This window comes from Adiantum capillus-veneris, chromosome 29, assembly GCF_014529385.1.
Source record: "Adiantum capillus-veneris isolate H3 chromosome 29, ASM1452938v2, whole genome shotgun sequence".
In the NCBI taxonomy this organism is placed as follows: domain Eukaryota; kingdom Viridiplantae; phylum Streptophyta; class Polypodiopsida; order Polypodiales; family Pteridaceae; genus Adiantum; species Adiantum capillus-veneris.
Genome location: NC_140959.1, coordinates 55,694,882 through 55,710,007, shown reverse-complemented (window position 1 = coordinate 55,710,007; position 15,126 = coordinate 55,694,882). Strand labels below are relative to the sequence as shown.

General features: G+C 50.1%; 1 protein-coding gene across 1 annotated transcript in view; it reads right to left on the bottom strand.

Annotated features, from left to right (window-relative positions):
• Positions 1-15,126, bottom strand: part of LOC147419225 (Pre-mRNA cleavage complex II protein family) — a 110,560-nt gene that overhangs the window by 23,889 nt on the left and 71,545 nt on the right. The window contains exons 6-7 of the mRNA XM_086505490.1: positions 13,992-14,187; positions 13,806-13,908 (exon numbers count right to left, since the gene is read on the bottom strand). Coding sequence (XP_086361616.1) covers positions 13,806-13,908; positions 13,992-14,187 — 299 coding nt within the window. The remainder of the gene's footprint in view (positions 1-13,805; positions 13,909-13,991; positions 14,188-15,126) is intronic.

Here is a 15,126-nt window from a genome sequence, read left to right as displayed (position 1 = left end):
TAAAAAGCTACGCAGGGGGGGGGGGGGGGGGGGGGGGGGGGGGGGCTGATTTAGCGATCCCCCTCTCTCCTCTCTCTAGGGGCGCCAAGTTCTGCTTTTTCGGCTCCTATTCCCGCCGGGTGCAAGGGCCTATAAAAGGGCAGCTAGCGTTCCAGCTAGCGCTAGCTTCTTCTGCTGCCGGAAGCAGCAGAAGAAGCTAGCGCTGGGATTCTGGACCAGAGGTTGGCGACGGAAATTGCAGGTGTTCGTGTGACGACTAAGTACGAAAGTTGTTTTTCCGAGCAAGGAGCGACAGGTATAAGGTGTTGATACGCATTGAGAATTGTTGTTTTGTGTGGTTTGTTTTGCAGGAATCTCCCGTCTTACGGGAAAGCCCCTCACGGGAAGTACGGCTTCACGCCTAAGTCCCTTACGGGAAAGTACAGCTTCGCGCCTAAGTCCCTTACGGGAAGGAACGGCCTTGGGCCCAAGCCCTTTACGGGAAAGCACGACCTTCGGGTCTAAGATTACAGAATGGAGGGGTTTCCTTGGGTTCTCGTGCTTGTATAAGAATTCTCCTTGAATAAAGAATATTCTTAACGGGGCGGGGGGGGGGGGACCAGCCCATCTTCTTGTCCCCAATACTGTGTCGATCTTCTCCCTTCTCTCATGTTTGCAAAGTATTAGATTTTTCAGATTTCTAAGTGCTTGTGTACGCTCCCGTTTTGTGACAGTGGTATCAGAGCTCGGACTCCTCTCTTTCTCTGCAAAGAAGGACGATTCCAGGAAGAACGGGAAGAACCATGTCGAGCCAAGGGAGAAGCGTTGAAGAGGAGCTTCAACAAGTGCGAGCTCAGCTTGCGGATTTGCAACAAATCTTACTATTGCCAGATGTCCAAAAGCTCTTGGGCGGGATGAAGAAAACGAATGGAACCGATGCACCCAGGCATCAAGACAACACTGTTGGCGTGAGACCATAGGAGGAAAGAGAAGAAGAACGTGCCGAGGTGCACAAAGGATCTTCGGATCGGAATGAACGGCCTACTCCAAGGAAAGGCCAGGAAAAAGCGCTCTCTTTGCTAGACGAGAGCAAGGACATCTCTATCTCATCTCCATCTTACTCTCCTGATTATACTTCTACTTCTCGATCATCTCGACAGAAGAAAGGAGCCGCTACTACTACTACCTTACATCAACCTAAAGATAAGCCTCGATTCAAGAAGCATGGTCGCAAGTCTCAACATCGCATGAGAGTCTTCAAATCGGGCGACAAGGACATGAAATTCGAAACCTACAACGGACGGAGAGACATCTCCAAAGCACTGTCCTTCATCAGACAGTTTGAAGTCGCCTTTACCAATGGGCACTTCACAGAAAAATCCAAATTACGCCATGTGGGGATGCACCTCAAGGAAACGGCAAGTAATTGGTGGTTAGCCAAGATTCTGGAAGGTTCTCAGGCCAGAACTTGGGAGAGCTTCAAATCTGAATTTTATGAACAATTTCTTCCATCTGACTTTGAGCAGGACATACGGAAGGAATGGGACTGGCTTGCCCAGAAGGAACATGAAAGAGTCACGACCTATGGGGACAAGTATTGATCGGTTCTAAGAAAGTGGTTTGTCCGTTGTCTCAGACTGTGGAGCTTGCTGCTGCTGTTGCGCTACCCACTCGCCATCGCAACCTCCCCCTGCCCCTCCCCCCCCTGCCCTCGCGCGCCACCGCTGCCCATTCCCCCCTGCCCTCGCCGCCCGCACCTACTGCGCGTACGCCAGCGCGCTGCCCAGCCTGCCCGCAACCCTATGCCCGCCCTGCCCACCTGCTCGCCAGCTTTCCCCCACTCTCGCCTGCCGCCCCGTTTTCTGCCTCAGCCCCCCAGCCCCGCCTCCCAATCCTACCTCACGACGGCCATCCTGCTTGTTGGGCCTCGCCAGTACCAGTGACGGGTTCGGTCGTGCAAAAGCTTCGTTTTTCGACTACGTTTCTCCGCCCCTCCCCTACAGCAGCAGACACAAATGGAGGCTCCAGCTTCGCCACAGAGGGACTCTGATGAAGCCCCCTCGCACGAGCCCGCTGAGCCCACCATTCGACTTGCTCTCTCGCCTACAGAGCAAGCGAGCCTTGCCGCAGAGGTAGAGAGATTGCAGGCGACTTCGGTCATCTGCAAGGTTCTCGGCACTCGACCTAGCAGAGGAGGGCTGCGAGACCTTCCAGGCCCGCCTTCTCTCAGAGGTGGGCAAGATCTTGGATGTCCAGATTCTTGGACGGGGGTACTACCAGATTGAGTTCGAGACTTCCGAGATGGCTTCCAAGGTCATTGTTATGAGTCCACTGGCCATCCGAGCATCACGCGCCCACTTTCGACAGTGGCGACATGGTTTTGACCCGACTTCGGATGTGCTAGTAGAGGAGGCAGACATCCCCATCTCAGTCTGCCTTCCGGGTTTACGGAGGGAGTACCTTCCACTTCTCTCCAGGATTGGCTCCGCCATCGGGACAGTCCTGGAGACACCTCGTACGGCAGCATCAGTAGCTGCCAAGGCGGCTGGCATCCCTTCAGTTCGAGTTTTGGTCAGAGATACCCACACGCTCCCGAAGGTCATCCGTTTGCCTCGGGTGAGTGGGGGTTGGTTTCGACAGAGTGTGGAGTACTCGGGTCTCCCGAACCAGTGCTTCATTTGCAGACAGATGGGCCACCTAGCGAAGGCCTGTCCACGGAGGAGACCACGACCCGCACCCCAGCCTCAGCCCCAACCTGCCAAGGCTGGGCCGCAGCCACAGCCAACGACACAGAGCACAGATTCAGCGCAACCCTACGAGCCTGGGGCTCCAGCGGAGGAGGGGTGGCAGCAGGCCCGTGGCCGTCGACGCCAGGGGCCACAGCGTCAGCCTGGCACTCAGAGTGGCCCCCAGGTGCCTACTCAGCAGCAGTGGGTTCCCACGGGGAACCGCTTTGGGCCTCTTGAGCAGGAGTAGCCTCCTTCGCCAGCCTCCACCTCCGCTTCACCCTCGCCAGCCGCTCCGCCTTCCGATCTCCTCTCCTCCTCCTCATGCCCTCCCCCGCCCTCTGCTACCGCTCACCCCCCACCTCGCCCCCCCCATGTCTCTGCCGCCCCACCCCGCTTCTCCTCTCCCCCGCCCCCCCCCCCAGCCCCTTCTCCCCCTCCTCCTGCTTCAGTACCTCAGTCGGCTCAGGAGACTGGACCCTCGCCGGCGGCTAGGAGATCTCTTGGCAGCGCCTTTGCCACGAGTCGCCTAGCGAGAGAGGGTCAGCCCTTCATGCGGCCCCCTCTGCAGATTCAGACATCTTCTCTTGCAGCTATCCCGCGTGGTTTGACGAGCATTGACCTCCGACGCCGCTGGGATTTCTTCGATTACGGGTTTACTCGTTTTCTTGGCGACTCCGCAGCAGACCACGAGGCAGCCTGCTTCAAAGTCCACGCTTTGTTCCTCGCCGCTAGGGGGACAGAGGCCTTGGACTCAGCATTTGGTTTCTCCTTCCCCCTCTGTGGCAGGACTGAGACAGAGTGGTCCCTCGACTCAGTGGTGGGATGGTTGCATACACAGGTTCTCGAGTTCTCTCACCACATGGGAGAACTTGGCGTTACAGATTTGCTGCAGACGTTGTGGCCACTGGCCAAGTTTGCGGTGACACCCCTAGACTCAGCAGGATGTAGACACATTGTGGTGTACTTTTTTGCTGATACGCAGTGTTTGCCTTGCTATGTATTCATTCATGAGGACTCCTGGACAGAGGAGGTTGCTTTACGCACGGCTCGCTCTGCTTGGGCTTGGACCAGGCACTCACTGCAGTCTCGCCTATCTAGAGGACACTCGGATGCGGATTACTCCCCATCCAAGCCTGCTTCGAAGATAGCTCGTCTTGCTGCTGCGGCAGCATCTGTTCTCTCTCGCTCCCCATGAGGATCGTCTCGTGGAACGTGCCGGGACTAGGTGGGCCCCAGTTTCAACGACAGCGGGGCCGATTGCGTCAGGAGCTTCAGCGTTGCCTTGTGGGAGGAGAGATTGATCTCCTTATGCTTCAGGAGCACCATTTGTCTGAGAGCCGCATTCGGCGATGTGGTCAGATTTTGCGTGGACGCTATGATACTTTTTGGTCAGCTGCTTTTGGACCTGGAGGCATCCAGGGTGGGGTATGTATGACTATTGCGGACTCACTACAGCAGGCCATTGTGGGCAGAGGGATTATTGTACCAGGCAGGGCTCAGTGGATTACTATGCAGGTTCAGGGTAGCCTTGTGGGTTTCCTGAACATCTATGCGCCCAATGTGGCGAGTGCTCGTGCAGAGTTTTGGTCACAGATTGTTGAGTCTTTGCCACAGGTTGACCAGTGGTGTGTAGGAGGGGACTTCAACATGTTGGAGGACCCTTCTGACAGGATCGGAGGCAGCCATGCTACTGTGCATGGAGTCGAGTTAGCAGCTTGGGAGAGGTTTTGTATGACGCTGAAGGTCTCGGATACATGGCAGCATTCTGGCTTTGTGAGGCCTCCAGAGAGTCTTGCCTTCTCTAGATCGGACCGCAGAATGGGAGGAGTGAATCTATCGCGCATAGATCGCTTCTACACTAGTGACCACTTCAGTGACTTGGGGGGATCAGTGGGCATCCTGGCAGGGACATCCTTCTCGGACCATGCACCAGTGATTCTCACAGTGGCAGATAGGCAGAGGAGTGGGAGCACGATGCTTCGCATCCCAGAGCGGGTCTTGTTGGACTCAGCACTTAGAGAGAGGGTCGAGGCTCTATGGAAAGAGGGCATGGACAGCCAGGCTCCATCTGCAGCCAGAGTGGCCTCAGGCCTAGCTCAGCTTAGCCACTTCTTTCTCCAGGAGTCTCTGGCTCGACGGGCTACAGCGAGAGAGGAGGAGCAGCGTCTCAGACGAGGCATTGCTTCACTACAGAGGATGCAGGAGCAGCATCCAGACAGTCCATGGTTGGAGGAGCAGTTACAGCAGGCTCGACAGGAGCTTGCTTGCACAGAGGAGCAGCGTCTCAGACGAGGCATTGCTTCACTACAGAGGATGCAGGAGCAGCATCCAGACAGTCCATGGTTGGAGGAGCAGTTACAGCAGGCTCGACAGGAGCTTGCTCTTCAGAGGATGATCGAGTCAGCAATCATTGCTGAGGATTTGCACTCAACCGGGACACCCAAAAAAATGGAGCATAGCACTTACCGTGCAAGACAAAGAGGGGTCTACGATGACCAAGGGAGCCAAGGAAGAAAACGTCCTCCGTCTAGGGACTATGATAATTCTAAGAAGCCAGAGGGCAATGGCAAGCGAACTACGTATCTTTCTCCTACTCAACTTCAAACTTTCAGAGAGGAAGGAAGATGCTTCTACTGTGGCGAGAAAGGACATATGAAACCGGATTGCCCGCTAAAGCAGCAACGGCAAGAGCAAGCCTGTACGAGGCAAGAGAAAGCAAGGAAGGAACCCGCACCACCAAGCTCGAACTCAATTCCAGATGTTCAAGGAAACACAGAATCTGAGAAAGGGAAGCGTCAACTTCTGAAGGGCTGGGGGTCTTTGAACAACCAGCGAGTACTGATTCTTTATGATCCAGGATCCACGGATAACTTGATCTCCTTGGATATTGCGGAACGATTGTGCCTCACACCAGATCAGCTTGGCACACCGGTTACATTCGGATCGGCATTCGAGGAGTTGACAACCAATGCAACTCCCGTGCCAGGACAGCTCAATCTTCGGATTGGCGAGTACAAGGACCGCGAATCATTTTTGATGGCACCCATCGAGGGATGTGATATCATCTTGGGTATGCCATGGCACTTCCACATGACACCTATTCCCGATTATGTGGAAAAGACCCTCACTTTTGATCATGGGCGTAAGAAAATAAAGATTCATGCTGATGCAGGAGATTGGCAGTTCCCAATTGTAAGCCATATCTCCATTAAGAAAGAAATGAAGAAGTGTGTTTCTGCTTACTTGATTTTTGCACGTGAGAAGGATAAAACTAGTAGGGACTCTCTCTCTAGTCTGGAAATTAAGCGTCTTCAATTTATTGAAAAGTACAAAGATTGTTTCACGGAAACACTTCCTGATGAACTCCCTCCGGTACGCCCGGAAGATCACCACGTAGATCTCATACCGGGTAGCTCGCCTCCCAATCAACCCCCTTATCGGGTGAGTCTTGCTCAGCAAGAGGAAATTTTGAAGCAGGTTAATGAGCTTCTAGAGAAAGGGTTAGTACGGCCCAGTGCTTCACCCTACTGCTCACCAGTTTTACTGGTGCAGAAGAAAGATGGCACGTTTCGAATGTGCATAGACTATAGGTCTTTAAACAAGATCACGATCAAAAATCGCTTTCCGATCCCTCGGATTGATGATATACTTGATAAGTTGCAAGGTGCAAGTGTCTTTAGTCGCATAGACTTAAAGAGTGGGTATCATCAGATACGGATCGCCCCTGAGGATGTCCATAAGACTGCTTTCCGCACAACCTTTGGACTATATGAATTTTTGGTAATGCCTTTCGGCTTGACCAATGCTCCTGCGACGTTCAATTGCATGATGGACCGCATTTTCAGCCCGTATCGAGCTTTTACGGGAGTATTCTTTGACGACATACTCATCTTCTCTAAGTCAGAAGAGGAACATCGGAAGCACTTGGACTTAGTGTTTCAAGAATTGCGAAAGCATGAGTTGCATGTGAATGCAAAGAAGAGCGAGTTCTTTCTCTCTGAGATACACTATCTCGGCCATATAGTCTCTCACAATCAAGTGAGTATGGATCCTGCCAAGATCCGAGTGGTAGAAGATTGGCCTATTCCCACTACGGTACATGATGTACGTAGTTTCCTGGGATTAAATTCGTATTATCGAAGGTTTGTCCGAGGATTTGCTCATGTAGCAGGACCACTTCATGATTTGACAAAGAAGAAGATTCCTTTCAGATGGGGATCGAGACAACAAGGAGCTTTTGATCGGCTCAAGTACTTGCTAAGCCATGGACCTATTTTGATAGTGCCTGACTTAAGGAAACCATTTGAGGTTCACTGCGATGCCTCAGGCGATTGCATCAAAGCAGTGTTAAACCAAGAAGGCCATGCAATGGCCTACGAAAGCAGACGGCTTAAGGATGCAGAGTTGCATGCATCAATCTACGAAAAGGAACTCACGGCTGTGATTCATGCCTTATCCAACTGGAGGCACTATCTCCTAGGAGCGGATTTTGTGATCAAGTCTGATCACTAGAGTTTGCGGTATTTTCTTACGCAAAGGAAACTATCTGAGAAGCAGATTAGATGGGCAAACTTTTTGTCTATGTTTCACTTCCAGATCCTTCACACGGCTGGGAGTAAGAATGTGGTCGCGGACGCATTGTCTAGGCAGACCAAGAATTAGAAGCACTACCATATTTGTATCCGAATGATCACAATTTCTCCACCATTTGTTGAAAGCTACATCATGGAGAGAATGAGTTTCCCTATTCCATTCGGGACGGTTATCTCTACCACCATCAGGCCATTTGTGTGGCGGAACCATTAAGAAAGAAGATCATGGATGAAGCACACGCTTCGCCTTATGCGGGTCATCGGGGTATTCTCCCTACGACCTTAGCAATGGAAAGATATTTCTTTTGGCCTAGCCTTAAAGCAGACATTGATAAGTATGTCAGGGAATGCTTGGTTTGCCAAAAAGTGAAGTATGATCGGCATAAGACGCCTGGGTTGCTACAACCTTTGCCTGTGCCTAATGAACCTTGGGAAAGTATTGCCATGGACTTCATCATGGACCTCCCTAGAACTCACACTGGAAATGACGCGATCTGGACCATTGTGGACAGGTTTAGCAAGCAAGCACACTTTATACCAGTCAAGAAAACGATCAAAGCAGATCATATGGCTAGGGTCTTCCTAGCACAGATCTTTAAGCATCATGGAATGCCTAAGTCTATTGTGAGTGATCGAGATCCTCGTATGACAGGAAATTTTTGGCGTGCCTTGATGGATAATCTTGGTACGAAGCTGAATTTTTCATCTCCCTACCATCCTCAAACGGACGGGCAAAGTGAGATAGCCAATTCCACAGTATTGGATATGTTAAAATCTTATGTGTCAGACCGGCAATCTGATTGGAGAAATATTTGCCTCTTGTCGAGTATGCGTATAACAATACCATACACTCATCGACGGGGAAAGCACCTTTCGAGATTGTCTATGGTAAGCCTTTGCTTCCACCGAAGCCTTTAAACTAAGGATAAGATCTTTGCAGCAGATGAATTTGTCCGAGATTTGGACACAGCCTACGGGCAAGTTAGGAGAGCTATTCTACGCTCTTAGGAAAAGCATAAGAAAGCTGCAGACAAGCAGAGGAGGAATCTAGACTTAACAGTCGGACAGTTAGTCTTACTCAAGTTTGAGAAGGCAAGACTTAAGAAACAAGCGTCTCATAAGGGGAAGGTGGTAAAACTTTCTACCCGTTATTATGGGCCGTTTAAGATCACTGAGCGAGTGAATGATGTCACCCTCCGATTAGAGCTACCGCCTAATTGGACGATCCATAATGCTTTCCATGTCAGTTTACTCCGGCCGTATGTGGGACCGCCTCTGAGCCAGCCTAGTGCTGAGGAACCTCTTGAGGTTGAGGAAACAGAAGAAATACTCCAACCGGAGCAGATAGTAAGTCATCAGGAGCGGCCTCTCAAATCCGGAAAGATAACACGGAAGTATTTGGTTAACTTTAAGAACTATTCGAATCTAGATGCTCAGTGGATGACGCAGGAGGAATTAGCAACTTATCCCGAGATACTGGAGGTATATGTCCAAGCACTACAGTTGAGGTCAACTGTTAAGAAGCCAGAGGGATGTTGCTAATTGGACTATTTTCTTATTTTTAATGATTAATCTCTTTTTTAGGACATTTTATTGTGTGCACTAAGAACTGTTAAAAGATTGTAGCTACAGGAACTGCCATCAAGAACGGACAACTCTGATGTGTCATTTGATGGGTGACGGTAAACATCGCGAAGGAGTTTCCGTAAGTTCAGTGGAAAGGGCCGGGTTACGAGTGCCCCTGATGCGTCACATGATGGGTGACGGGTGCATCAGTAAGGGGGCATCCCGTAGGCTAAGGAGAAAATCCGAACTGAGTAAGAAAATACGCGTAAGAACGCAAGCACAAGAATAAAGATGGGTTCAATGAAGCTTTTTACGAAAAGCAGGAACATTCGCAGGAGGACAGATGTTTTCCCACGAGGAGTCTGTGTTTGCATTGCATCTATGCCGTGTTCTGCACCCGGGGACGCCTGGAATGTGTTCGTGTAGCATTATTTTCACTAACTCGGTGAGTTTTTAAAGTTTGAACAGGTTCACACTTTATTTTATAAAGTGGCCGGCCACTTTTAAGTGACCAGCCCTATTATAATAAAATAAAGCAAGGCTCTTCTTTAAAAAAAGCCAGCGCTAAAAAGCTACGCAGGGAGGGGGGGGGGGGGGGAGGCTGATTTAGCGATCCCTCTCTCTCCTCTCTCTAGGGGCGCCAAGTTCTGCTTTTTCGGCTCCTATTCCCGCCGGGTGCAAGGGCCTATAAAAGGGCAGCTAGCGTTCCAGCTAGCGCTAGCTTCTTCTGCTACCGGAAGCAGCAGAAGAAGCTAGCGCTGGGATTCTAGAGCAGAGGTTGGCGACGGAAATTGCAGGTGTCCGTGTGACGACTGAGTACGGAGGTCGTTTTTCCGAGCAAGGAGCAATAGGTATAAGGTGTTGATACGCATTGAGAATTGTTGTTTTGTGTGGTTTGTTTTGCAGGAATCTTCCGTCTTACGGGAAAGCCCCTCACGGGAAGTACGGCTTCACGCCTAAGTCCCTTACGGGAAAGTACGGCTTCGCGCCTAAGTCCCTTATGAGAAGGAACGGCCTTGGGCCCAAGCCCTTTACGGGAAAGCACGACCTTCGGGTCTAAGATTACAGAACGGAGGGGTTTCCTCCGGTTCTCGTGCTTGTATAAGAATTCTCCCTGAATAAAGAATACTCTTAACGGGGGGGGGGGGACCAGCCCATCTTCTGGTCCCCAATACTGTGTCGGTCTTCTCCCTTCTCTCATGTTTGCAAAGTATTACATTTTTCAGATTTCTAAGTGCTCGTGTACGCTCCCGTTTTGTGACACTCGACAGGAGCTGAGCATCATTGAAAAGCGGCACCATCAGTTTGCCTTTTATCGGCAGGCATCTTAGTGGACCCAGGTGGGCGACAGAGTTATTGCTGAGTTCTTTGAGACTGTGGAGCCTCGCCATGCGCACACCAGTGCTAGCCAATTGAGGAGACCTCATGGGTCAGTTGCTTCAGAGCCTGAGGATATGCGTACGGTTGCTACTGACTTCTACCGGGAGTTGCTTTCAACTGAGCCACAGTCAGAGCGCCCAGAGTGCATGCAAATGCCTTGCCTAGTTACTGAGCAGATGCGTCAGAGACTCGAGATGCCTCTCCAGCTAGAGGAGCTCTATGAGGCCCTCATGGCACTCCCCCATGTTGCACAATGGTAAGATACCTAACAGCTTGAGTGAGGGTCTGATTTACCTTATTCCCAAGGAGAGAGGCTCCTTGGACGAGATTCGACAGTGGCGACACATCACTTTTCTCAACTCAGTCTACAAAATCTTAGCAAAGGCTCTGAGCTTGAGAATTCAGCTGCTACTTGAGAGCATTATACATGAGACTCAGACAGGTTTTGTCAAGGAGCACAGTATCCTTGACAACATCTTTACCTTTTGGGAGGCGTCGACACTTGCACATCTCCGAGGAGAGGATCTTGTGACACTTCTCCATTTTGAGAAGGCTTATGACACAGTTGACTGGGATTTCCTAGAGAGCACTCTACGTAGGATGGGCTTTTCAGATGCTTGGATCAAAGGAGTGTCAGCTCTCTACAAATGTGTCCACAGTCACGTGCTCTTGGCAGGAGGAAGAGGGGAACGCTTCATGCTCACGCGTTCGGTTAGAAAGGGTTGCCCTCTTGCCCCTTCCTTTTTCTCTTCTATGTTGAGGCGATGAGCAGATTTTTGACTTCACAAGAGGTTGGTTTGCGTGGTTTAGAGCTCCCTATTAGGAGAGACGAGTTGCTTGAGGCTGAGTTTGTTGACGACTCACGCATGTACTTGGAGGGCCATGAGGCAAATCTGCACAGGTGTGAGAAGGCGCTTGAGGTGTTTTGTTGTTCAACAGGGGCACTGATCAGCTGGAGAAAGACTGTGGCTTTCTAGGTTGGCAATGCTCCTACGGGCTTCAGATGGATCCCTCAAGAACTTCTGTATGTTATATGGGCTGTCAGGTTGGCTTGGATTTGTCTCCAGAGCAGCAGACGACTCCCCTCCTCCTATCCATTAGGAGGAAGCTGCTTCATTGGAGTTCTGCACGGCTATCTTTGGCTAGTAGAGTGGTAGTGGCCAACCAGGTGCTTTTGGCTACTATGTGGTACATCACGTCTTGCTCGATCTTCTCAAGCTCCAGTATCAGCCAGCAGGAGAGGCTGATCGGAATTTTTTGTGGTCAAGGCGCGACACCCAATCAGCCAGGGCCAAAGTGTCCTGGCAGGTCATCACTTTACCATGTTCTCGGGGAGGGCTAGGGATCATCGACCCAACACGGTAGAGCAGAGCCCTCCTTGGGAAGCTTCCAAGGGAGGAGCCCTAGAAGGAGTTCTTGGTACATCGGATTCGTGCTCGAGTCCCTCATACGGGTGGCCCTTGGAGCCCATCCATCAGGTTGATTTTTACACAGATGCACCGAGTCGGCTTGAGCAAGAGCTGGGAGGACCGCTTTGCTGTGAGTCTGCTTAGGTCCTGGGAGAGCAGTTGCGGAGTGGCCTGAAGTAGCACCAACCCACTTGCATGGAGGAGCGCTCGAGGCAGCCTCCTGTTTTGAACCCCATGGTTAGCACACAGAGAGGCCATTTGGTTGGCAGCAGGCCTCATGTTTCTTGGGGTCCCATGCCAGAGGGTCCAGCCGACACTTTTTGGTGACTGGCTACAGTTTTCAGACCTTCTCAAGGAGGTTTAGAGCATCCAACTACAAGGTATGAGGGGGGTGCAGAGCATGTCTCAAGATATTACAAAGGCTATACCAGCTGAATGGCATACCCCTCTTGAGGCAGCAGCTCCAGATGGATGGGGGCCTTCACGCGCCTGGAGGTCCTCATTATCGTTAGGGCTTGCTCGGAGACTGTGCCCCACATGTTTTTGAGATTCAAGGTGAGGGTCGGCTTCACAGAGTCTTAGTACAAGCACCGCAGGTTGCAGAGTGAGTTGTGGGCATCTGTGGGAGGACTTGTGTCATCGATCCTGACCTAGCAGATCTTGAGTCAGGACACTAGCGGCTTTGGGCTTGGGAGAGCCGTCTTCTGGTACGAGTGCAGTGGGACTCAGGAGTGTGGTTCTGGCGGGATCCTTTCTCTTCAATCAATCACCCAGGGACTCCTTTTTTCTAGTACACAGCTCGCTTGGGGCGACACATACTGACAGCACAAAGAGAGGCTCGCCCAACTGCAACACTTCACTGGCAGGAGGAGGGTCTCACAACCAAGTTCTTGTCAGGCTTTTGGGAGCGTTTATGGGACAACAGGCAGCCGAGGAGAGTTATTATGTTTCAGTGGCTTGTAGCGCACAGGGCTACAGCAGTTGGGAGTTGGTTGGTACACACACAGCGGCTTCTTGGCACATGTGCAGCCTGTGCCCAGAGTCAGCATCATTGTTTGTGGGACTGCCCCATGGCATAGCAGGTTTGGCTTCGAGTTCTGCGGCTGATGAGAGCCCTCTCCACAGCCCGACAGTACACTTGGGGTGCTGCAGCTTGGTCCACTCTCACGGGCCAAGGAGGGTCGACCTACACTTCAGCTCGCCACAGAGCTCATCCCCCAAGAGTGGTGCAGTGATAGAGAGTGGTGTTGGGAGCTCATCTGCGGCCTGAGACTCTGGTTCATCTGGCGGGCCCGCTGCTTTCACATCTTTGAGGACCACCATGTTCCACCGGCAGAGACTGTTTGTGACATTTTGGCCGGAGCTGATACATACACTCAGGGATCAATTTGAGAGACTTCAGGGCAGCTCCGACCGCATGCGGGAGGCCGAGAGGTTTTCTTGCGACTTGGCCCCCAGGGACTTTCTTCACCATGGTTCAAGGTGTGCCTAGATGGCACTACCGGCCACCAGTTTTTTCCTCCTCCCATCTCACGATCTAGCCCTCATTGTACATACTTTTTCTAACTAGGAGAGTTTCCCCATGTTTCTGACGTAGCCCTCTCTCGTAGAGGTGGTTTGTAGCCTTCGGGCAGTTATTATTAACTAATAGAAGAATCTCTTTTCTTGGGGGAAAAAAAGTGGATCATCCAGTGGTCGTCATCACCAAAGGTACATAGTTTCATGGAAATCAGGTACGGCCTCTTGTACAACCTTGTTTATCCAGAAGAAAAGGGACATTGCTCTGATCACAGAATGGACCCCATCATGGTGTTGCTATGTTTTTTTTTTCTATCTTTTCCTAAGCCACCTTCACCTCTTGAATATCTTTCTATCGTCCAAAGAACACTTTCTAACAGGATGGAATCAAGCACAGACAAGGGAATGTGTCTGTGATTCATGAGAGCTTTGTCAGGTTATACCCCCTGCACATGACACAAATTCACTGTGACTACCATCTTCATCAATGTAATCATGATAATCAAGTCCATCATCTGCTGCACATGGCACAAATTTCACATGATTACCCTTTTGATTAGTGTCATCATGAAAATCACATAAAACAGGTAGTGTACATTGTATAATCGTACTCAAAAAGTCAAGTTACTTACCAAGACCTACACACCAAGGTTTGGCATCCTGTTCATTCTCTTTACTCACTCCAAGCCCTATTAAAGTGGCATTTAGGCTGTATATTATTTCACCTGCGGGCACCTGCAAGAATATCATTCCTCAATAGAAAGATGTATAAAACCGGTAGCCTTTTAGCAGAAAACCGCCTTATACACAACAAGTACCTGGAAGTGTTGTTGCACTACATTGATTGCTGCAATTGGCACTTGAAAAGGCTTGCAGCATGCCAATTCAGAGGCTGCCTTCTCAAAGAGAGAAGACAGTCTAGAGGTCGGCATAAATTTGTCTATTATGCTCCTTTGGAAATAAGAGAGCAATCTTAGATCCCTTAGTTCTCTTGAATCATACTTGATCTCCGCCCTACATACAACTTTGAGACATGTTAGCTTGTGTCTTATTGTTGTGCAATGACTACACACACACAATAACTCAAGATGGGATACCTTCATAAGGTCAGAAAAATCTGATCTTACGAATTATTAGAGAGGATAAGACACTCACAAAAATACAAAGCAAGGAACACAAGACGAGAGATAAAGGAAAAGCTTAATCACTTTATTTGTTACTAAACAGAACTACATAAAAACAAACCATTATTTTAAAACAAATGATTTTAGAAAAAGGCATAAGCAAAATAAGCTGAAGAAGCTACTTGACTAACACTTAACTTTTAACAAACAAGGATTCAAGACTTAATCCTAGAATCCAGACTTCTCATGATAACTTCTAAAAGAACAAATGTAAGATGGAAAAAGAACCCAATCATGAGAACATATAAGCTTTCACAAGGTGGGTGACGGGAGCATCGGAAAGGGAATATTCCATAGTCAGGAGGAAATTCCGAACTAAGTTAGAATTGTGCACAAGAAATGAGAAAGCACTTGATTGAAGATGGGTTCAGAGGAAACTTTGAGGAAATATAGTTGCCTTTTGAAACAACGGGTTTCTTTTCAGGAAAGCAGACGCTTTTCCCTAAAGAAGTCTATGTTAGCATTGCATCTGAGCATGAGACTGCATCCAGGGATGCCTGGGTTGTGAGTGTGTAAGCATTGTTTTCAACTTATAAGGTTTTATTGAGTTTTTAGCAGGTTCAGACCATTTTTAAAAGAGGCCGGCCGCCCACTTGATAAGTGGGCAGCCACAGGTAAAACATAGTAGCAAAAACCAGGGCACCCCCTTTCTCTCTCTCTCTCTCTCTCTCTCTCTCTCTCTCTCTCTCTCTCTCTCTCTCTGGACACCTCCCTGGTACCATAAGAACGGCGTTGTGGTCAACAAAAGGGCTAGGAAAGCATTGTTTTC